The sequence below is a fragment of the Carcharhinus amblyrhynchos genome, chromosome 9, assembly GCF_965287045.1.
Source record: "Carcharhinus amblyrhynchos chromosome 9, sCarAmb.v2.hapA, whole genome shotgun sequence".
Classification (NCBI taxonomy): Eukaryota; Metazoa; Chordata; class Chondrichthyes; order Carcharhiniformes; family Carcharhinidae; genus Carcharhinus; species Carcharhinus amblyrhynchos.
In genome coordinates this window covers 9783995-9807757 of record NC_137332.1, presented here as the reverse complement: position 1 = coordinate 9807757, position 23763 = coordinate 9783995, and the positions used below count along the sequence as shown (strand labels likewise).

At 44.9% G+C, this 23763-nt stretch overlaps 1 protein-coding gene across 1 annotated transcript; it reads left to right on the top strand.

Moving 5' to 3' along the window:
- The first annotated feature begins 2114 nt into the window (after nt 1–2114).
- On the top strand, nt 2115–23128 carry LOC145348257 (interferon-induced protein 44-like). Its single transcript, XM_080196459.1, has 9 exons — nt 2115–2598; nt 2917–3030; nt 3314–3493; nt 3997–4196; nt 8049–8201; nt 10217–10388; nt 12279–12379; nt 19574–19756; nt 22024–23128. Exons 1-8 carry the CDS (start codon nt 2115–2117, stop codon nt 19754–19756), a joined length of 1587 nt encoding a protein of 528 aa, XP_080052585.1. The 3' UTR covers nt 22024–23128.
- Nucleotides 23129–23763: the final 635 nt, after the last annotated feature.

The following is a 23763-nucleotide window of genomic DNA, read 5'->3' as shown; positions in this document are numbered from 1 at the left end:
AATCTGAACATCCAGATATCCGGAGCTGTTAAGATAATGAGAGGTGAGACATCGGACATGAACCCGATTTCTCAGCTGGCCCATGATCTTAGCAGCTCGCCCCGCCCATTAGCCGGCTGGGTATAACGGTAAGATCACAACCCCCTTGTGTCCTTTTCTACATTCCACGCCAGTCTGGCCACAGAAAATCCCAGCATACTTAAAAAAAAATTGGCCAAAGATCAGGTTTGCTTGATTGAAGATCCTTCAGCGTATTAAAAGTTAAGTCATGGCAGGCCACTTGACCACAGGCCTTGAAGTCATAAACACTCAGTCAGAACCTCACACCATCAGCTCATAACCAGTTTGGGAAGCCCTGTCTTAGATTGAAGTTCAAGTCGTTTGGATGTTGACATGACTTTGTGTAGCTTCTTCCATTGAGAGGCAAGTCTGTGCACAGAGATGTCACCTTGCAGATCCCCTCCTTCCTGACTGTCTCACCTTTCGGGGTGAGCTGCACAACACCGCCAGCCTCTTTGTGTTGGCCTCCCACTTCCCTGGTCCACCCACTGAGCTTCATTGGATGAGGCATCTGAGGTGGCTTCCAAATTGGCCACCTCCAAAGCCACTGCTGGACTCCCGACTGAGAATTGTAGCTGACATCGGAATCGTGCCCCAGTGTGAGGCAGGGTGGCACAGTGGTTAGCACTGCTGCCTCACAGCGCCAGGGAACCAGGTTTGATTCCTGGTTTAGATCACTGTCTGGGTGGAGTCTGCACATTCTCCCTGTATCTGCGTGGGTTTCCTCTGGGGGCGCTGGTTACCCCCCACAGTCCAAAGATAGAACATAGAACACTACAGCACAAACAGGCCCTTCGGCCCACAAGTTGCGCCGATCATATCCCTACCTACCAGGCCTATCTGTTACCCTCAGTCCCATTAAATCCCATGTACTCATCCAGAAGTCTCCTAAAAGACCCCAATGAGTTCGCCTCCACCACCACTGACGGCAGCCGATGCCACTCACTCACCACCCTCTGAGTGAAAAACTTACGCCTGACATCTCCTCAGTACCTGCTCCCCAGCACCTTAAACCTGTGTCCTCTCGTAGCGACTGTTTCAGCCCTGGGAAATAGCCTCAGAGAATCCACCCTATCTATTCCTCTCAACATTTTATAAACCTCTATCAGGTCGCCTCTCATCCTTTGTCTCTCCAGGGAGAAGAGGCCTAGCTCCTTCAACCTATCCTTATAAGGCATGCCTCCCAATCCAGGCAACATCCTTGTAAATCTCCTCTGCACCCTTTCAATAGCTTCCACATCCTTCTTGTAGTGAGGCAACCAGAACTGCGCACAGTACTCCAGGTGAGGTCTGACAAGGGTCTTATAAAGTTGCAGCATTATCTCCCGACTCCGAAACTCAATCCCTCGATTAATGAAGGCTAGCATACCATGCGCCTTCTCGACCACATCCTCCACCTGCATGATGTGCGGATTAGGTGGATTGGCCATGCTAAATTGACCCTAATGTCAGGGGGAAATGCATGGGGTTATGTGGATAGGGTCTGGGTGGGATTGTGGTCGGTGTATGCGCGATGGGCTGAATGGCCTCTTCTGCATTGTAGAGATTCTATGATTCTAACTGGGAAAATCCAGCTCTAAGCAAGGAATGTCTTCCAGGAAGAATTGCATGGCCCGCTCAGGAAGGACAACAGAACTAGAGGAGACAGCCTCAAGATAAGGGGGGCAGTTTAGAACGGAGTTGAGGTGGAACTTCTTCACTCAAAGGGTGGTGAATCTCTGGAATTCTCTGCCCGTTGAAGTGGTGGAGGCTGCCTCACTAAATATATTTAAGACGCGGGTGGATAGATTTTTGGTAGGCAAGGGGATTAAGGGTTATGGGGAGAGGGCGGGAAAGTGGAACTGATCCACTTCAGATCAGCCATGATCTTATTGAATGGCGGGGCAGGCTCGAAGGGCTAGATGGCCGACTCCTGCTCCTATTTCTTATGTTCTTATGGCCCTTACAGAAGCCGCAATAGTTTCCTTCCATTAAATATTATGTAATAGGCAGGCTAAAATCCACCTGTTAACTTGAATGAAACTGATTTTGCTCAAATGTTTCCAGGTTTCAGCATGTCTAGGGTAACGTCACGGCTCACAACAGAAGATCAGAAACAATTGTTCCAGTTTCTTGGGAAAGTAAACTTGCATTTACTCTACAAAGCGAGTGTCCATGGATTCAGTGCGAAGGCTTTCCATGCTAAATGTGACGGGCAAGGGCCAACATTAACTGTTGGGTACAACAATGGCTACACGTTCGGAGGTTACACCAGTGAAGATTTTGTCACCGATGGAAATAAGTACGACAGCGATGCTTTTCTCTTTCGACTAACCAGCAACGAGTTGGGGGAAAGGCCACTGAAGTTTGCAGTGAAAGCAGGTACTTTGGCGGTTTGTAATAGTCTGGAGCACGGCCCCAATTTCGGAAACAGCCTTGTGTTTTTGGCTGGTGGCAAGACGATCAAATGCAAACCTGGTCCCTCCTACAGTTTTAATAAAAATGACCTGTTTGGCGGTGATGTAGAGCTCTTAGAATGTGAGGTTTACCGCGTGGAAGGTAAGAAGAACTCTCTCGTATTACAAAATATGTTTGTGGAAGGATTTTTTGGCACTAAGCTTGATTTTCGATTTACCTGTCTTTTCCAGTGTTAAACACTCCCTGGAGAAAGATAAATCGTGGGTAAGTTCCTTCATGGACATTCCTGCTTATTTAATGGATAAACCCTCAGCCAGTGTTTCGAAACATAAGTATTCATTATTTTGCATCTTGGGCTCCAATGCTTAGGCTCTGAACCCATTAAACTAATCGATATTTTGGTTGAATTCGGTTACGTTCTTTCTTTATTTGTGAGTTTTTAGTTTTACTCTTGCGCAGGTCACAATCCCAAAGGTGTCAACAGTTCTCGATCAGTCACCTTGCTGAAGTGCCCATCCTTTATCTGCAAGACAAGCCAGTATATCGCCTGCCTGACTATATTTCCTGAAATACGTACCTGTTTACTCTCAACTTCTTGGTCATCCCATTGCCTTTCAAGAAGTTAATTTTTTAATTGTGCATCTACCTCCCATTTAAGAGCGATTATGAAGGCTGTCTCTTATTGCAGTAACAACCCTATGCACCAGAAAAAGCTTCTTTATTTACAGGGCTGTTTCCTTTGCTGGAAGCGCTGAATGTGATAAAGGGCCCAATGTGTTGAAAATCTTTGGAATGGAACCTGAACCCATTCCCATTTGTCATAGGCGATGATATCTCCTCTTCGTTTTTTGGGTAGGTCAGGGACAGGAGTGCAATTCTTGGGTCCACAAAGGAACTCTGAGCCGTCTGAAGATCGCCTCCCAGACCACCAACCAACACAGATTGCCAACCCATGCCAGAGAGATGGCTGTTTTCCCACCCTCCCACAAGCAGCTGCTTGCCGGCTTGTTACTTGCAGAATGCCAGAGCGACGGAAGTGATACCCCAGCCTCAAAATGGCTTTCACTCCCAGCGTTTGCTACCAGTTGTTGAAATTGGGCCTCTATCCAGATGCTCCTGGAAGGATCAGCAAGCAGACCATTCAATTTATCATGTTGTGGGGAGGCCTAATGGTATTATTGCGAGGCTATTAATCCAGAAACTCAGCTGATGTTCTGGGGGACCTGGGTTCGAATCCTGCCACGGCAGTTGGTGGAGTTTGAATTCGATAAAAGTGATCTGGAATTAAGAATCTACTGATGACCATGAAACCATTGTCGATTGTCGGAAAAACCCATCTGGTTCCCTAACATCCTTACCTGGTCTGCCCTACATTTGACTCCAGAGTCACAGCAATGTGATTGACTCAACTGTCCTCCAATGGCAACTAGGGATGAGTAATAGATGCTGGCCAGCCAGCGATGCCCATGTCTCACTGTGGATGATGCAAAGGGAGATTTGCTGAATGAATCATAACAATTCTGGTCTTCATTAATACAGATGTTCTTTCCAACAGGACAAAAACATCAGTCCAGAACTTTAAACCATATTTAAGTTCTGTGCCTAAGGCCAGGATTTTATTAATTGGACCAATTGGAGCAGGAAAGTCCAGCTTTATCAACTCGGTCAATTCGATTTTCCGTGGCCATGTCACCAATCGCGTTTTGGCTGGAGATGGAGCAATGGGCACCACAAAAAAGGTAATCCTAGAAACACAGCCAGAAGTAAGGTGTTGTTTTTAATTTTCTTATGGAGATGGCACAAAGGTGTGTGGGTTAGGTGGATTGGCCACGCTAAGTTGCTCCTTAGCGTCAGGAGATGAGCTGGCCTAAGTGCACGGCGTTATGGGGATAGAGCCTGGGTGGGATTGTGGTCGGTGCAGACTCGATGGGCCGAATGGCCTCCTTCTGCAATGTGGCTTTCTATGGTGGAAGGGCTTTCCAGAATCTTCCAATCTTCTCTAGGCATGGGGGAGGTGCAAAAGTGACACAACTCCGACAGGCCAGATTAACTACAGGCCAGTGTGTTTAACATCAGTTGTGGATAAGGTTTTAGAAAAAAATAAGGGACACATTAACAGGCATTGGAGAGATTTGAGTTAATTAAGGAGAGCCAGTATGGATTTGTAACAGACAGATCTTGCTTGATGAATCAAATTGAATTGTTTGATGATGTTACAGGGAGGATTGATGACGGGGGTGCAATGGATGTTGTCTACATAGATGTTAAGAAAATTTTTGGCAAAGTGCCATATAAAAAGCTGGCTAACAAAATTGAGGTGTGTGAGATAGAAAGCTCAGGGCCAGGGCCAGCGAGAAAGGAGGAGTCATGTGCCAATAGAGTATGTCACTGTTAGTTCAAGATATTCTAATTTGTACATGGGATCATTGTTTGCAGTGCTTGTGGTTCAAGTCTTTCGGGTTTTTCAGTCCACATGTTGCATATGCCAGGCTCATAGAGGTAGAGCTGGTTGCTTAATATGAAAGTGACCAAGATGTTTGTAACTCTCTGATGAAGCCATGATTGTAAAATGTATCATCCTGAAATCTTGAGCTTTCAGAGGCTTTCTAAACAGGAATGGAGTACAAAAACCAAGAACTTTTCCTAAGTCTGAGTAGCATGGATGGTGGTATAGTGGTTAGCTCTGCTGCCTCACAGCGCCAGGGACCAGGGTTCGATTCCCGGCTTGGGTCACTGTCTGTGCAGAGTCTGCACGTTCTCCCTGTGTCTGCGAGGGTTTCCTCCGGGTGCTCCAGTTTCCCCCCCTAGTCAGAAAGACGTGCTGGTTAGGAGGATTGGCCATGCTAAATTCTCCCTCAGTGTCACCAAATAGGCGCTGGAGTGTGGCGACTCGGGGATTTTCACAGTAACTTCATTGCAGTGTTAACACAAGCCTACTCGTGACACTAATAAATAAACAGCTTGGTCCCATTGTGACGACAGTTCCCAATCCTGGCATCCAGAGGAAGTGAGGGGGGAGGGTAAAGATGGTGGCGGTGGTTGAGGAGAAAAGAATAGAGGGGTGGGGATAGGGGTACTTGTTGATGCTGGGATAAGGTAAACAGAGGAAACAGCTGGGCCAAAGATTTATTTCCCTAGTTAATGTCAACTTGGACTTAGAAAAATTGCTTAAGTGTAGAAAACAGAGAGTCGTAGTAAATGGTTATTTGAGGATGATGCGTACACCAAGGTTCAGTGCTAGGAACCCGGCTAGGAACTTTAATTCAGATATCAGAGGGACGTATTTTACACAGAGGGTGGTGGGGGCCTGGAATGCACTGCCAAGCAAGGTGATAGAGGGGGACATGCTGGGATTGTTTAAGATTTATTTGGATAGTCACGTGAGCAGATTGGGAACAGAGGGATACAAACAAATGGTTTAGTTGGACCAATGAGCGGCGCAGGTTTGGAGGGCTGAAGGGCCGGTTTCCTGTGCTGTACTGTTCTCTGTTCTTTGTTTTTTTAATGTCTGAAGTTTTCTTATTAATATCACAAGTAGGCTTACATTGACACGGCAATGAAGTTACTGAGAAAATCCCCTAGTCGCCACACTCCTGCTCCTGTTCGGGTACACTGAGGGAGAATTTAGCATGGCCGATGGACCTAACCAGCACATCTTTCAGACTGTGGGAGGAAACCGGAGCAGCCGGAGGAAACCCACAAAGACATGGGGAGAATGTGCAGTCTCCACACAGATGGTGACCCGTCCGTGGAGCTGTGAGGCAGCAGTGCTAACCACTGTGCCAGTGACATATTTTTGACCAATATTAGTTAAAGTGGAGGTGGTGATGCAGTGGCAACATCGCTGAATAGTAACCCAGAGACCCACGCTAATGCTTAGGGAACATGGCTTCAAATCACACCGGATGGGATTTGAATTAAATTAATAAATAACAACATAGGAGTAGGTCACCTGGCCCCTTGAGCCTGCTCTGCCATTCAATAAGATCATGGCTAATCCTTTCATGGACTCAGCTCCATTTACCCATCCGTTTACCATAATCCTTAATCCCGTTTTTGTTCAAAGATTTACCTCTCCTTGCCTTAAAAATCTGGAATATAAAACTAGTCTCAGTTGTGGTGACCGTGAAACTATCATCAATTGCTATAAAAACGCACTGGGGCAAATTTTACCGTCACGGGAATCGGGGCAGGTGAGGGGTGGACCATGGAATGATCTGTTGACCTTGCTTGCCCCGAAGCTGGAAAATCCCGCCTATCAGCTTCACTAATCTCCTTGAGGGTGGGAAATCTGCTGTGGGATATCCATTGACTTAGATATAAGAATCCAAGTTCAATTTACTGAAGACCCTACTCGCAGAGGTGTAGGAGATGGTACCAGTTGCCTGCAGAGGCAGATCGAATGTAATACAGAGAAGTGTGAGGTAATGCATTTTGGCAACAGAGTCACTTTCATCTGTTTGTGTGTTCAGTTGTTTGGTAAGTCAAGTAGTTGTGTTTTTGCCTAAAAGATTGTTGTGATTAGTCAACAACACAATTACTTGACTCACCAAACAGAGAGACATCGATGGGCCCTCACAGTCTATGGTTATTAGCTGTCCTAATTTACCAGGATGGTGGAATCATAAAATCACAGAATCCCTACTGTGCAGAAGGAGGCCATTTGGCCCATCACATCCGCACTGACCACAATCCCACCCAGGGTCTATCCCCACATCTCCATGCACTTACCCTAGCTCGTTGTTGAAGTGGAAATTTTCCTGATTCTTGACTGTGGTAGAGACACCCAACAAAGTTCGTTCCAACAAAACTTGTCTTTATTTCCGAAAGACTGCATGCAGTATTGGCAAAGGCTTGAGTTCAGAGAGCAGCCGTTACAACTTGTTAATTCTGCTCTCAAGTCCGCGCTAACATAAAGAATCTGTTCAGTATTTATACATAATCATCATCAGTTATTCAGAAATTTAATCAATAAAAGCGTCATAAGCAATGTCATAAATCATGGTACTGCCTGCTGACCTCCTAAAACTCTTTGTCTCATCAACAGAAGAAGGCTGATGACTTTGTCATTTCTGACAAGTTATGTGGAGTCAGCCTTATCAGGCCTTACAGAGGTCAGGCATAACTTGACCTTCTCCGGTCTTATTCATGTCTTATGCGGAGTCAGTTTTCCTTATTTTGTACCAAACACTTGACCAATTTTTCCATCTTGCCACTATTTCATTCGTACAACTTCACATAGTCCCCCTGACACTAAGGGGCAATTTATCACGGCCAATCCGCCTAACCCACCCATTTTCTGAGTGTGGGAGGAAACCGGAGCACCCGGAGGAAACCCACATAGGCGTGAGGGAGAACGTTCAGACTCCGCACAGACAGTTGACCCAAGCCGGGAATCGAACCTGGGTCCCTGGTGCAGTGAGACAGCAGTGCTAGCCACTGTGCCAGAAGCTGGAAGGCTAGTGTGATGCATTATTTTACTGAAGTAAGATTATTCACTTCTGTGAATTTTCCCACTATTGTTTTACTGTCTGAGGCGATTTCATGTTGACAGTGCAATCTAACAGCCTGGTATCTTTGTTTAATTGCAGTACTCCACATTCTCCTTCAGAGGAGACAAGGAAGATACATCTATGCCTCTTATTCTGTGTGATACAATGGGAGTCGCAGAAGACACAGAATCAGGGATACACACTGATGATATTATCAGCATCATCAAAGGACACATTCCTAAAAAGTATCAGGTATTCTGTTCTGTAGCAGCAGAGCACTCATTCCATTTTGTGATCTGCACACTCTGCACAAGTAGAGGAGCGATCAATGGCACTGCTGTGAATTAATGTTATTTGAGTGGGCACAATTGCTTGACTAGCTTGACTCCAAGCTTGGGAACATAGAAGATAGGAGCAGGAGGAGGCCATTTGGCCCTTCGAGCCTGCTCCACCATCATTACGATCATGGCTGACCGTCCAACTCAATAGCCTAATCCTGCTTTCTCCCCATAACCTTTGATCCCATTCACCCCAAGTGTTATATCCAGCAGCCTCTTGAATACATTCAATGTTTTGGCATCCACTACTTCCTGTGGTAATAAATTTCACAGGCTCACCACTCTTTGGGTGAAGAAATGTCTCCTCTCCTCCATTCCAAATGGTCCACCCCGAATCCTCAGACTGTGACCCCTGGTTCTGGACTCCCCCCACCATTGGGAACACCCCCCGCCTCTACTCTTTCTACTCCTGTTAGAATATTTTAAGTCTCTATGAAATCTCCCCCTCATTCGTCTGTACTCCAACGAAAACAATCCTAACTTAGTCGATCTCTCTTCGGACATCAGTCCCGCCATCCCCGGAATCAGCCTGACAAATCTTCACTGCACTCCCTCGAAAACAAGAACATCCTTCTTCAGAAAAGGAGACCAAAACAATATTCCAGGTATGGCCTCACCAAGGCCCTGTATAATTGCAGCAACACATCCCTGCTCCTATACTCAAAACCTCTTTGGAGGGCCAAAGGGCCTGTTTTTGTGCTGTACTTTATTCTTTGAATGGTTGACTTCCACAGCCTTCTCACCATCTACAAAGCACAAGTCAGGTGCATTTAATAGAATCAGAGAACTCTACAGTGCAGAAAGAGGCCCTTCAGCCCATCGAGTCTGCACCGACCACAATCCCATCCAAGCCCTACCCCCGTGTATTATTACCCACTAACCTCTCTAATCTAAGCAACTTAGGACACTAAGGGGCAATTTTAGCATGGCCAATCAACCTAACCCGCACATCTTTGGACTGTGGGAGGAAACCAGGGCACCTGAAGGAAACCCATGCAGACACGAGGAGAATGTGCAAACTCCACACAGACAGTGACCCGGGCTGGGAATCGAATGCAGATTCCTGGACCTGTGGAGCAGCAGTGCTAACCACTGTGCTACCATGCCGTAGTGTAGTGAAATACTGTCCTCTTGCCTGGATGGGTCCAGATGCAAACAAGCTCAAGAAACTCAGTACCATCCAGGACAAAGCAGCACACTAGCCTGGGTTAGATATCTATCTCTCCAACCTCCAGTCTACAGTGGTGGCAGCGTGCACTATGTAGAGGATGCATTTAGCAAATCACCAAATCTTCTTCAGCAACATCTCTATAATGTGCAATCTCCATTGCTAAAAGCATAAGAACATAAGAAATAGGAGCAGGAGTAGGCCATCTAGCCCTTCGAGCCTGCCCCGCCATTCAATATGATCATGGTTGATCTGAAGTGGATCAGTTCCACTTTCCCGCCTGCTCCCCATAACCCTCAATTCCCTTGTCTATCAGAAACCTATCCACCCGTGACTTAAATATATTCAATGAGGTAGCCTCCACCTCTTCAATGGGCAGAGAATTCCAGAGATTCACCACCCTTTGAGTGAAGAAGTTCCTCCTCAACTCTATTCTAAACTGCGCCCCCTCGCCCCCACCCTGCTTATTTTAAGGCTGTGCCCTCTAGTTCTGGTTTCCTTTCTAAGCGGGAAGAATCTCTCTCCCTCTACCCTATCTAGCCCCTTCATTATCTTATAAGTCTCTATAAGATCCCCCCTCAGCCTTCTGAACTCCAACGAGTGCAGGCCCAGTCTATTTAATCTCTCCTCATAAGCTAACCCCCTCATAAGCTAGAAGGTACAGGGAAACACCATCACCTCCAACTGGTTCAGGAAGAGTGCCAAACCCTGAGAATGGACATAAAAAGCACCGTTTTAACATCAGGTTCTTTTTCTTGCAGTTTAAAACAGCTTCCCCAATTCAAACTGATGCAAACGGCTACATTAAGTCGCCAACAATTGCTGAGAGGATACACTGCGTTGCGTATGTGATTGATGCAAGCAAACCCACCATGCTGTCCCCTGCAATGGAAAAGAAAATGTGTGCCATTCGATCACAGATTAATAAACTGGGTGAGTGTAGAGTATAGTTCAGAATATTCTAAGTCCAAATTGCAGCCAGTAATGAAACACAGCAATTGTGCCGATACCGATTTATTATCCTGATTATCCACTAGAATTTTCCTATGCTTTGTCTGACGCAATCTAGCTTGTATTCCCATACTTCATAGAATCCTTACAGTGCAGAAGGAGGCCATTTGGCCCATCAAGTCTGCACCGACTATAATACCACCCAGGCCCTGTTCCCATAACCCCACATGTTTACCCTGCTAATCCTCCTGATACAAAGTGGCAATTTAGCATGGCCAATCAAGCTAATCCGCACATCTTTGGACTGTGGAAAGAAGCCGGAGCACCTGGAGGAAACCCACGCAGACACGAGGAGAACGTGCAGAATTCGCACAGACAGTGACCCAAGCTGGGAATCAAATCTGGTGCTGTGAGGCAGCTGTGCCAGGTGGTTCGGTGACACAGTGGTTAGCACTGCTGCCTCACAGTGCCAGGGACCCAGGTTCAATTCCGGCCTCAGATCACTGTCTGTGTGGAGTTTGTACATTCTCCCCATGTCTGCGTGGGTTTCCTTTGGGTGCTCTGGTTGCCTCCCACAGTTCAAAGATGACTATGTTAAATTGACCCTAGTGTCAGGGGATTCTCAGGAGAAATGTGTGGGGTTACAGAGATAGGGCCTGGATAGGATTGTGGTTGGTGCAGGCTCGATGGGCCAAATGGCCTCCTTCTGCACTGTAGGGATTCTGTGTTTCAATGATAACCGCTGTGCTGCCAGTTTGCGCAAGAGGTGGTATTTATAAGCTGCTCCAAATCTATGAAGACATGTTCATGTCAGTAGCAAGTATTGTGACTTGCTTACCATAAGCAATTAATCTTTGCAGTGTTAAAGGATTGGAATCTGGTAATGCACGGATTCATCTTAACAGCAAAATAATGAATCAAATCTTACATGAAATGATACTGCCCTCCTTACTTAATGGGTGAAATCTTCCTAACTGCCTTGGAGACGTGTTTGGGACAAAATTAGGATATCTTGTGTCGGGCAGCAGCTTCCAAATGCATTCCTCCCTCTGAGAAACCTTGCCGGAAGGCAGGATTTCCCTGGCATTGGGGTGCCCTCTGACTGTGGTGGGTGATTAGTTAGCATCAATGAAATGACCACTCAGGAATAAGTTGATGCTGTCAGGAAGGTGGACGAATGAGTCCGTGGGAAATTCCATGGGGAAGTCACTAATTCGTCTCCCTGTGGGGTTCATTGAATGCGAGTTTCCTTGATCACAGGCGAGGGGTCTGTCCAGACTGAGTCCCCCCAGGGAGATCAGTTAGTGCTTCCCCACTGGGGTTATCACAACAGGCCTGCCAGGCTCCTGGACAGAAACCTCTTAGTGGCAGGCCAGGGGGCCAGCAAGACCTCTTTTATTCCACTCCCTCGGAGCCACAGGGCTACACCTGTGGCGAAAGGCCATGACGTCCTGACGAAGCCCACTTTTAGTAGCTTAACCAATTTTCAGCTTGCCACAGCCCGAAAGATGCGCTGCTGCATTGGCCATGCTAAATTCTCCCTCAGTGTACACAAACTGGCACTGGAGTCCGGCGACTCGGGGATTTTGCAGTGTTAATGTCAGCCTACTTGTGATACGAATACTAAACTTTAAACCAAACTTTAAACCTCTCCAAGTAGGGTTGTCAGATACTCACTGACTCCAGCAAACTGAACGGTCGTATCACCTTGCTACTTCTCCCTGAGAGCTGGTTACCGTCCAGGAGAACACATCGGGGTCAAAATTGGCACAGAGCCCCAACCCCCGAAAGTCTTCTGCAGGGAGGGGATTCAGCCTATTGTGAGCAGTACCATGGGATCTGCTAAATATAATGATTTCTTTTGTACTGCAGAGATACCACAGATGGTTTTATTAACGAAAGTGGATGAAGCATGTCCTTTGGTTATGAAAGATGTGGAAAATGCTTATCAGAGTAAACTCATTGAAAAAAAGGTACAAGCTGTACTGTATTGCCAGTTTAAATAGCCTCTCCATTCACACTGTGGCTTGTTAGTGTTCAAGGTAAGAATTTGACATTCCTTGAAGGAAAGCATGATGTCGTATGAAGGTAAGTGGTGGGGGAATATTTCTCTTTATTTCTATTTTAACTTGGGCATCGACTTAAGCTAAGAATGAAATCATGGTAATTGAATTAATAATAAGAAGGTTAGCACAGAGCAGCTTCGCCTGAATGCAGATTTGACTAGCGTGTGGAAATTTGGTTTAGTGGGGGTATGGTCCCTGAGTCTGCATCCCTAGTGCAGAGCACTCTGAGGAGACCAATCCCACTCTGACATCCTCACCCCCTCCTCTATCACCCCAGTGCTTTTGCGCTCTTCCAACCACACGTTTCCATGCAAGCACAGGAGACGTAACATCCATCCTTTACTTTCTCTCTCCTCACCGGCTAAGCCTCATATATTCCTTCCAAGAGATGTGGACTTCTTTCAATTTAGACTGCCATATTCACTCCTCACAATGTGGTCTCCCCTACACCAGGGAGCTCAAACTGGGTGACTACTTTGTGGGACACCTATATGCAGTAGTATATAGTCAGGAGAACCTTGGGAGTCCTCAACAGTGACTATTAATCATCATAGTCTCATGACATCAGGTCAAACATAGGAACTGAATTATACCACTGATTTCCACCTACTGCACTCCAGCACCTCCTCTCCTTCCACATCTCAAGCCATGAATCTGTACGCCTCCATAATGAGCACCACTTGGAAGAGGCACTGAGTAGAGGGGTGGGAAGGACACAGAATGTACTGTGGTTGAGGACCTCCAATGTCCATCATTAGCAGTGGCTTGATAGTCCCATTATCGACTGTAAGATTGTAATATAGCCATGATTGAATGGCAGAGCAAACTCGATGGCCCGAATGGCCTAATTTTGCCCCTGTGTCTTATAGTCTTATGGACTAAGACTTTGACAGCTGAAAGTGGTGAAAGAATTAACAAGAAGAAAAAGTAAGTTTGACCTCATCCTCATCAATCTATCTGTTGCAGATGCATTGGTCAATAGCAGTATTGGTGGAAAAGACAAGTTCTTGTAGAGACAAAGTTCATATCTTCATACTGAGGACTACCCCCATCTTGTTGTGTGGCCCTCCTAATACGGTTACAGATCTAGTAGCTCAAACATAGGCACCTATGAGGCATATGGGCCATGAAAGCAGCAGAATTGTCTTCAACCACAATCTATAACCCTTGTGGCGTGGTCTATCCCTCATCCTTGTTCAATGGAAAGTGTAGGAGAGCACTGTAGTAACAACTCCAGGCATACCTAAAAATGAGTTGTCAACCTGGTGAAAGTTAAAGTACAGGAAGCAGCATGTAATTGACAGGGTTAGGTAATTCCACAATCAACAGATCAGATCTAAGCTCTGCAGCCCTGCCACATCCTGCCTCGTCTACTGAGGTAGTATGGGCTGAGGTTAGAAAAAGGAAAGGAGAGGTCACCCTGTTGGGAGTTTTCCATAGGCCTCTGAAAAGTTCCAGAGACGTAGAGGAAAGGATTGCAAGGATGATTCTGGATGGGAGCGAAAGTAACAGGATAGTGGTTTTGGAGGACTTTAACTTTACAGGTATTGACTGGAGAAGCTGTATTTCGAGTACTTTAGATGGGTCAGTTTTTGTCCAATGTGTGCAGGATGGTTTCCTGACACAGTATGTAGATAGGCCAACAAGAGGCAAGGCCACATTGGATTTGGTGCTGCGTAATGAACCAGGTGTTAGATTTGGAGGTAGGTGAACACTTTGGTGATAGTGACCACAATTTGGTTACGTTTACATTAGCAATGGAAAGGGATAGGTATATACAGCAGGGCAAGAGTTATAGCTGGGGGAAAGGAAATTATAATGCGATTGGCGAGATTTAGGATGAGTAGGATGTGGAAGGAAACTGCAGAGGATGGGCACAATTGAAATGTGGAGCTTGTTCAAGGAACAGCTACTGCGTGTCTTGACAAGTATGTACCTGTCAGTCAGGGAGGAAGTGGTCGAGTGAGGGAACCGTGGTTTACTAAAGAAGTTGAATTGCTTGTGAATAGAAAGAAGGAGACTTTTGTCGAGATGAGATGTGAAGGCTCAGTTAGGGTGCTTGAGAGTTACAAGTTAGCCAGAGATGTAAAGAGAGAACTAAGAAGAGCCAGGAGAGGACGAGAAGTCTTTGACAGCTAGGATCAAGGAAAACCCTAAAGCTGTCTATAGGTATGTCAGGAATAAAAGAATGACTAAGGTAAGATTAGGGCCAGTCAAGGACAGTAGTGGGAAGATGTGCATGGAGTCTGAAGAGATAGGAGATATGCTAAATGAATATTTTTCGTCAGAATTCACACACAAAAAAGACATGTTGTCAAGGAGAATACTGAGATACCGGCTATTAGACTAGACGGGATTGAGGTTGATAAGGAGGAGATGTTAGCAATTCTGGAAAGTGTGAAAATAGATAAGTCCCCTGGGCCAGATGAGATTTATCCTAAGATTCTCTGGGAGGCTAGAGAGGAGATTGCAGAGCCTTTGGCTTTGATCTTTAGGTCGTCATTGTTTCCAGGAATAGTGCCGGAAGACTGCAGGATAGCAAATGTTGCCCCCTTCGAGAAGGGGAATAGAGACAACTCTGGTAATTATAAACCAGTGAGCCTTACTTCTGTCGTGGGCAGGGTTATAAGATTTATAATCATCTCGAAAAAAATAATTTGATTAGGGATAATCAACACAGTTTTGTGAAGAATAGGTCATGCCTCACAAATCTTATTGAATTCTTTGAGAAGGTGACCAAAAAGGTGGATGAGGGTAAAGCAGTTGATGTGGTGTATATGGATTTCAGTAAAGCCTTTAGAACATAGAACATAGAACATTACAGCGCAGAACAGGCCCTTCGGCCCACGATGTTGCGCCGACCAGTTTTTTTAAAAAGAACACTGACCCACTAATCTAAACCAATCCCTTTTCGTCCATAAACCTATCCATAGATCTCTTAAACGCCCCCAAACTAGGTGCATTTACAACCGCAGCAGGCAGGGCATTCCAATCCCTCACCACCCTCTGGGTAAAGAACCTACCCCTGACATCCGTCCTATAACTACCACCCCTTAATTTAAAGCCATGCCCCCTCGTGCTAGCATTCTCCATCTGAGGAAAAAGGCTATCACTATCCACCCTATCTAAACCTCTAATCATCTTATATGTTTCAATAAGATCTCCTCTTAGCCTCCTTCTTTCCAGCGAAAACAACCCCAAATCCCTCAGTCTCTCCTCATATGACCTCCCCTCCATACCAGGCAACATCCTGGTAAACCTCCTCTGCACCGTCTCCAAAGCCTCAACGTCCTTCCTGTAATGTGGGGACCAGAACTGCACACAGTACTCCAAGTGCGGCCGCACCAGAGTTGTGTACAGTTGCAACATGACGCTGCGACTCCTAAATTCAATCCCCCTACCAATAAACGCCAAGACACCGTATGCCTTCTTAACTACCTTATCTACTTGATTCCCAACCTTCAGGGATCTATGTACACATACACCTAGATCCCTCTGCTCCTCCACACTATTCAAAGTCCTCCCGTTAGCCCTATACTGAACACATCTGTTACTCCTACCGAAATGAATTACCTCACACTTCTCCACATTAAACTCCATCCGCCACCTCGCGGCCCAGCTCTGCAACCTGTCTAAGTCACCCTGCAAACTATGACACCCTTCCTCACAATCTACCACACCACCGACTTTGGTGTCATCAGCAAACTTACTAATCCACCCAACTATACCCTCATCCAGATCATTAATAAAAATTACAAACAGCAGTGGCCCCAAAACAGATCCCTGAGGCACACCGCTCGTAACCAAACTCCATGACGAATATTCACCATCAACCACCACCCTCTGTCTCCTATCTGCCAGCCAATTCCTGATCCAAGTACCTAGATTACCTCCAATCCCATACATCTGCATTTTCTGCAGAAGCCCACCATGGTGAACCTTATCAAACGCCTTACTAAAATCCATATATACCACGTCAACTGCCTTACCCCTATCCACCTTTGATAAGGTTCCCCACGGTAAGCTATTGCAGAACATACAGAGGCATGGGATTGAGGGTGATTTAGCAGTGTGGATCAGAAATTGACTAGCTGTAAAAAGACAGAGGGTGGTGGTTGATGGGAAATGTTCATCGTGGAGTTCAGTTACTGGTGGTGTACCGCAGGGATCTGTTTTGGGGCCACTGCTGTTTGTCATTTTTATAAATGACCTGATGAGAGCGTAGAAGGGTTAGTAACTTTGCGGATGACACTAAAGTCAGTGGACCATGCAGAAGGATGTTGCAGGTTACAGAGGGACATAGATAAGCTGCAGAGCTGGGCTGAGAAGTGGCAAATGGAGTTTAATGTGGAAAAGTGAGAGGTGATTCACTTTGGAAGGAGCAACAGGAATACAGAGTACTGAGCTAATGGTAAGATACTTGGTAGTGTGGATGAGCAGAGAGATCTCGGTGTTCATGTGCATAGACCCCTGAAAGTTAGCACCCAGGTTGATAGGGTTGTTAAGAAGGCGTAAGGTGTGTTAGCTTTTATTGGTAGAGGGATTGAGCTTTGGAGCCGTGTTGCAGCTGTACAAAACTCTGGTGCGGCTGACTTTGAGTATTGCATACAGTTCTGGTCGCCACATTATAGGAAGGATGTGGAAACATTGGAAAGGGTACGGAGGAGATTTACCAGGATGTTGCCTGGTATGGTGGGAAGGTCTTATGAGGAAAGGCTGAGGGACTTGAGGCTGTTTTCGTTAGAGAGAAGAAGGTTAAGAGGTGACTTAATAGAGGCATATAAGATGGTCAGAGGATTAGATAGGGTGGACAGTGAGAGCATTTTTCCTCAGATGATGATGGCTAGCACAAGGGGACATAACTTTAAGTTGAGGGGTGATAGATATAGGACAGATGTCAGAGGTAGGTTCTTTACTCAGAGAGTGGTAAGGGCGTGGAATGCCCTGCCTGCAATAGTAGTGGACATTAAGGGCATTTAAATGGTCATTGGATAAACAAACATATGGATGATATTGGAATAGTTAGATGGGCTTTAGATTGGTTTCGCAGGTCGGCGCAACATCGAGGGTCAAAGGGCCTGTACTGCGTTGTAATGTTCTATATTTTATGCTCTACATCCTGTCTTAGATGGCAGTGGAAAATCCCAACTAACTGGAGGAGGAGGCCAATGATGGGGAAGCCCAGCACAACAGTGCAAATGACATGGTTGTGAAAGCACTTGCAGACTTCTTCAGCCTGAAGTACTGACTGGATGATCCTCCCTGTAATTCTCAGCATCACAGACACCAGTCCTCAGCCAACCTGATGTACTGCACAAGATAGAAAAAATTGTTTGAAAACATTAGATACAGCAAAGGCTATGAACCCCGTTTTTGATTTGATTTATTATTGTCACATGTATTAGTATACAGTGAAAAGTTTCTTGTGCACTATACAGAGAAAGCATACCGGTGATAGGGAAAGAAAGGAGAGAGTGCAGAATGGAATATTGTAGGTGTAGGCAAAGATCAGCTTAATACGAGGTGGGTCCATTCAGAAGCCTGTTGGCAGCTGGGAAGAAGCTGTTCTTGAGTCAGTTGGTACATGATCTCAGACCTTTCTACCTTTTTCCCGATGGGAGAAGGTGGAAGTGAGTATGCCATCCTGACTATGGTAATGAAGATTCAAGCTCCAGAACTTTCAGTGCCCCCGACTAAGCTGTTCCAATCCAAATACAACACTCGTATCTACCCAATAGTGCGGAAAACTGTCCAGGTAATTCCTGAGCAGAAAAAAGCTGGACAAATCCAATCTGGACAATTACTGCGCCATCATGCAACTCATAAGGGAGCATGTTACTGCTCTCGTCATCCAGATGCTTGGACTAATCTTCCAGATACTTGGATCAAATCCCATTACAGTAGCTGGGAGGTTTAACTTCAGTTAGTACATCTGGAGCAATGTTAGTCTCATTATTAATGATCATGAAATGGCTGAATTGTTGTTTAAAGCCAACTGGTTCATTCGTATCCTCCAGGGGAGAAAATCGACAGCCCCCAAGAAACTTGATACCAGGACAAAACAGCCTGTTGGATCAGCAACCCACCTATAATCTTAAATAGTTACTCCCTTCATCACCATTGCGTAGTGTGTGCCATCTACAAGATTCGCTATGTTACTCAGCCTTTAATTTAAACACCTTCCAAGCATTCCAGTTTAATGAGACGAACAAAGACAGTAATTCAATTATTTCTTTATTTGACACTTCTGGCGCCAACTCAGCTGCAACTCATTAACTCTTTACTGAACTTTAACTGTCACTAAACTTTAACCCTTTGCTGCAAATTAACTTTAACTGAACATCAACTTTAACTATTTAATTGAAAATAAGTACTACTGAATTTAGGAAAAATATTGGCCAAGAGATATCCTCGATGTAGAACCTATCTTCTCCTCTGAAGCACCCTTCGGGGTACAGGTCTTCTTTGAGTTATCGTTGACAAACAAAGACTCAGATGTCCTTTTACCCACAATCCTCCACACGCTCCTGGAAGATTCTCTGCCATTCAGCCAACTATGTAACAGAAATCAATCACATGGCCGGAACATCCAATGAAATTACTTGCAAACGACATTGTTGTGTTTAATTCAAACCGCATGCTCCACACATAATACCCATATAAATCAAAGCCCCACTGTCTGGGTCAATGTAAACAGTTTCCCTTATTTGGCCAATGCAGGGAGGTTCAGATACCAGCTCCCAGGCCAGAGCCGTACCCAAAGCAACTTTACGACCTGCACCTGCTTTTAATGTATAAGTTGACCAAAAAGGTCCCAGCATGCTTAACTCTCAGCCAGAAAAGCCATTTTAAAGCCACTATTGTCATTTTGGTTGTTAAATCAGCTGTTCTTTCTCTGCCCACAACTATTGTTGTGCTGAAAACCTCTACAGCTGTAAGGGAGCACGTACTTGTTTGGGAATCACAGTAAGTAAGGATACAGGAAGAGGAAGGTAGTGGAGGTAAGCCACAACTATACTCCAGGGGATAAGGACGGACTTGATCCAAATGCCCTTCTTGTGTTGCTGTGTCCTTAATAAGTTGTATCCTTTATTTTTCCAGGTGCTGGAAATTGGAAAACAACTGAATATTCCAGCTTTGTGCATCTTCCCTGTGAAGAACTATGGTGCAGAATTTGAACCTGATGTTGGTTCGAGCACTTTACTGCTGTCTGCTGTGGTACAAATGTTGCATTATGCAGATGATTACTTTGAGAATCTGAATGAGGATTTGCCAGCGGTTTAGGTTGGTTTTGACCTATTCTGTCTCGTTAGCTCAATAGCTTCACTGTGAGTTAATTCAGAGAATTTTAACAATCATTTTCCACTTGTATATATGTGATCTCATGGAGTCGTGGAGGTTTACAGCATGGAAACAAGCCCTTCGGCCCAACTTGTCCACGCCGTCCTTTTATTTTTAAAAACCCTAAAGCTAATCCCAATTGCCCACATTTGGCCCATTTCCTTCTATACCCATCGTCCCCATGTAACTATCTAAATGCTTTTTAAAAGACAAAATTGTACCCGCCTCGACTATTACATCTGGCAGCTTGTTCCAGACACTCACCACCCTCTGTGTGAAAAAGTCGCCCCTCTGGACCCTTTTGTATCTCTCCCCTCTCACCTTAAACCTATGCCCCCTAGTTTTAGACTCCCCTAGCTTTGGATCTCACAGGCTGAAAAGCATTGTTTAAACAAATTATAGCTTAGAGTGACACTGATAGTGTAAGGAAAGGCTTAATCAGACTCCCCTGCAATGTATTAATGTTGCATTATCATTAGATTGGGGCAATAATATGTACATTTTGCTGGTAAATGTAACAACTGCAAAATTGTTAAATTAAGACTGAACTTAAAGGAATGCTCAGTTTCCTATTAAAAGACATTCCAGCACTACCAATGAATAATTAGGGGGAATGTGAATAAAATGATACAGAATTGTGAGGGATATAATGGCTGGGACTCTTCCCAAAAAAGATTAAGTGCCCAACTGGCAGGCAGATGGGACAACTTTTGGGCACAATTTCATGAATCTCTGGCACTCAGTGCACCACAGAGTGTCTCAGAGGGATTGACGTCGCTAAGTGGGAGAGGAGGGGCCTTATCCCGCTGGAGAGGCTGGAATCAGCATGCTGAGCGAGCCATTGCGCATGTGCCGACCTCCCCACTGACAGATCGGTGCATGTGCACTGGCCCAATCCCCATCCCCCACATCGCTGGCCTCCCGATCCCAGACCACCCTGATTGTTTCCCAACTCCCCCCTCCCCCACCCCCCCAGCAATCACTTACCGACAAACCCCCCCCCACCTCAACTTGAGCAGGCGGGGAGTATCCCGGTCATCATTTGTGGACACATCCACCTTTTTCGAAGCTGGTGATTGCGAAGGAATGATACGTATACTAATAATCAGAAGTTGCTTGATAAAATGGCAATTGCACCAGTGAAACTATTATTAATAAACTGCTGGGGAGTTGTCCTTGTCTCCTGAAAAATAAATGGGTAAAATTGGTTAAGCTGAGTAGAATTCTGCTATGGGTGTTGTAATATGAAGTACAGAAATGTATGGACTTTAACAGCAATAGGAACAAGATAAGGATATGAAATGGGTGTTGGAATTGTAATAAACTTAAGGTACTGAGCTCAGAATGATCATTACAATGTTTGAATGTTTGAAACTTTTGACTAAATGAACTAAATTGTCCCATGTATTTTAATTATTTGCATTCTTAATAAATCTGACATTCAGTGTTCACGCTTTCTGTTGATTTGAGGAGTGAATTATAATGGGGGTGCGATGGCCTAATGGTATTATTGCTAGACTATAAATCCAGAAATTCAGGTAATGTTCTGGGGATCTGGGTTCGAATCCCGCCACGGCAGACGGGGGAATTTGAACTCAAGAAAAAATATCTGGAATTAAGAATCTACTGATGACCATGAAACCAATGTCAATTGTCGGAAATACTTACCTGGTTCATTGATGTCCTTTAAGGAAGGAAATCTGCCTGGCTTGGGTCACTGTCTGTGCGGAGTCTGCACATTTCTACATGGGTTTCCTCCAGGTGCTCTGGTTTCCTCCCACAGTCCCAAAGATGTGTGGGTTAGATGCATTGGCCGTGCTAAATTCTCCCTCGGTGTACCTGAACAGGTGTCGGAGTGTGGCGGCTAGGGAATTTTCGCAATAACTTCATTGCAGTGTTAATGTAAGCCAACTTGTGACATAATAAATAAACTTTAGAAACAGGATTCACATTTTGAGTCCAATCTGACTCTTGTTTGGAAGATCAGGAATGGGTTGGAAGTCAGGAGGAATTAAATGCCAGAGATGTCACAGGTATAAGACAAAGGGTAATGAGTTAAATTCTTTTCACCTCCAAACTACCCCTGTTCTTTTTTTGCTCCATCCTGCGACCTTTCTTCAACATAAAATCCATTGCATTCCTTCCTTTCCTCAATCCTGAAGAAGAGTCATAATGGACGCAAAATGTTATCTCTGTTTCTCTCTCCACAGACGCTGCCGGACCTGCTGAACTTTTCCAGCAATTTCTGATTTTATTTCAGATTTCCAACATATGCAGTATTTCGCTTTTCAAAATTCTTTTGGATGAACTGTTGAGTTAATTCTCTCTAGTGCTTGAAGCTCGGTGGCTGGGATAGTAAAGACTTTATAGGAACAGTAGACATTCAGAAGTGCTTTACAGCCAATTGAACTCTATACTCCAAGTGCGGCCTAACTAAGCTGCAACATAACTTGCAAGTTTTTAAACTCAGTGCCCTAGTTGATGAAGGCAAGCATGCTGTATGCCTTCTTGACTATCTTTTCCACCTGCTTTGCCACTTTCAGTGATCTGAGTACCTCTACATCCAAATCCGTCTGCCTGTCAATATTCTTAAGGGTTCTGCCATTTACTGTATATTTCCTATTTGTGTTAGACATCCCAAAATGCTCACATTTGTCCGGATTAAACTCCATCTGCCATCTCTATGCCCAAGTCTCCAACTGATCTATATCCTGCTGTATCCTCTGATGGTCCTCATCACTACTGCAAATCCACCAACCTTTGTGTAGTCTGCAAACTTATGAATCAAACCAGTTACATTTTTCTCCAAATCATTACAAACAGCAAAGGTCCCAGCATTGATCCCTGAGGAACACCATTTTTGATGTGTAGATGCCGGTATTGGACTGGAGTAAACACAGTAAGAAGTCTCAGAACATCAGGTTAAAGTCCAACAGGTTTAAATCTGTTGGACTTTAACACCATTTTCCACAGCCATCCATTCAGAAATGCACCCTTCCACTGCGACCCTCTGTCCTCTATAACCGAGCCAGTTCTGTATCCACTTTGCCAGCTCATCTCTAATCTCATGCAACTTCACCTTCTGCACCAATCTGCCATGAGGGTCCTTGTCAAAGGCCTTACTGAAGTCCATGTAGACAACATCCACTGCACTACCCTCATCAATCATCTTCGTCATTACCTCAAAAAACTCAATCAAGTTAGTGAGACACAACCTCCCCTTCCCAAAACCATGTTGCCTCTCACTAATACTTCCACTGTGAGCTTAGCTGAGGCGTTTTTGCAGACATGAGTCATTTTTAGTTCAAACTAAACCAGTGGTTGAGAATCGGAGCCTATATCCTCAAAGAAAAGGAGCTGGAATCCTCTCTGACAAAGTTCAGTGCTTTGGAAGGCTTTGAGGTTGAGATTAGAGCCATATATTCTCAGTGCACTGACCAGTGAATTTGTGAGATTATTCTTGTCATACCTGCTATATAATGCGTAACTTATACTAACTGCAATTCAGTTATTAATTCATGAATAATTTATGCTGATTTTGATTTGATTCTTAAAGTAAAAGTTTAGAAAGTGAAATATTGTCTGTTTTTTTGGGTCGTTTGATAAATTTGGTTCCTTTGGTTTGTTGCCTTCAACGGGAATTTAATAGAAGGCAGATAAATTTAGAATGCAAACAATCCCACCCTGTGGAAAGCAAGCTCAGTCACAAGATGATTCTGTTTGTAAATTGTGTGGTGGTAAAAATTACCGCGATGATGCTGCTTCTCTGCTGGTTTTCTCCCTTCACACACAACACACATGCACACGACACACACACACAGACACACATGTGCACGCACACACACACAGACACGCGCACACACACACGCACACACACACAAATACACAGACACGCACGCACGCACACACAGACACATGCACAAACATACATACACACACATTCACACAGA

What these genes read in the sequence shown, in the direction of transcription:
- LOC145348257 (XM_080196459.1), top strand. Translation starts at nt 2,115, where the DNA reads ATGTCTAGGGTAACGTCACGGCTCACAACAGAAGATCAGAAACAATTG. An exon ending in ACATTCCTAAAAAGTATCAG is followed by an intron (nt 8,202 to 10,216) that starts GTATTCTGTTCT and finishes TTTTTCTTGCAG; the next exon opens with TTTAAAACAGCTTCCCCAAT. An exon ending in ATCACAGATTAATAAACTGG is followed by an intron (nt 10,389 to 12,278) that starts GTGAGTGTAGAG and finishes TTTGTACTGCAG; the next exon opens with AGATACCACAGATGGTTTTA.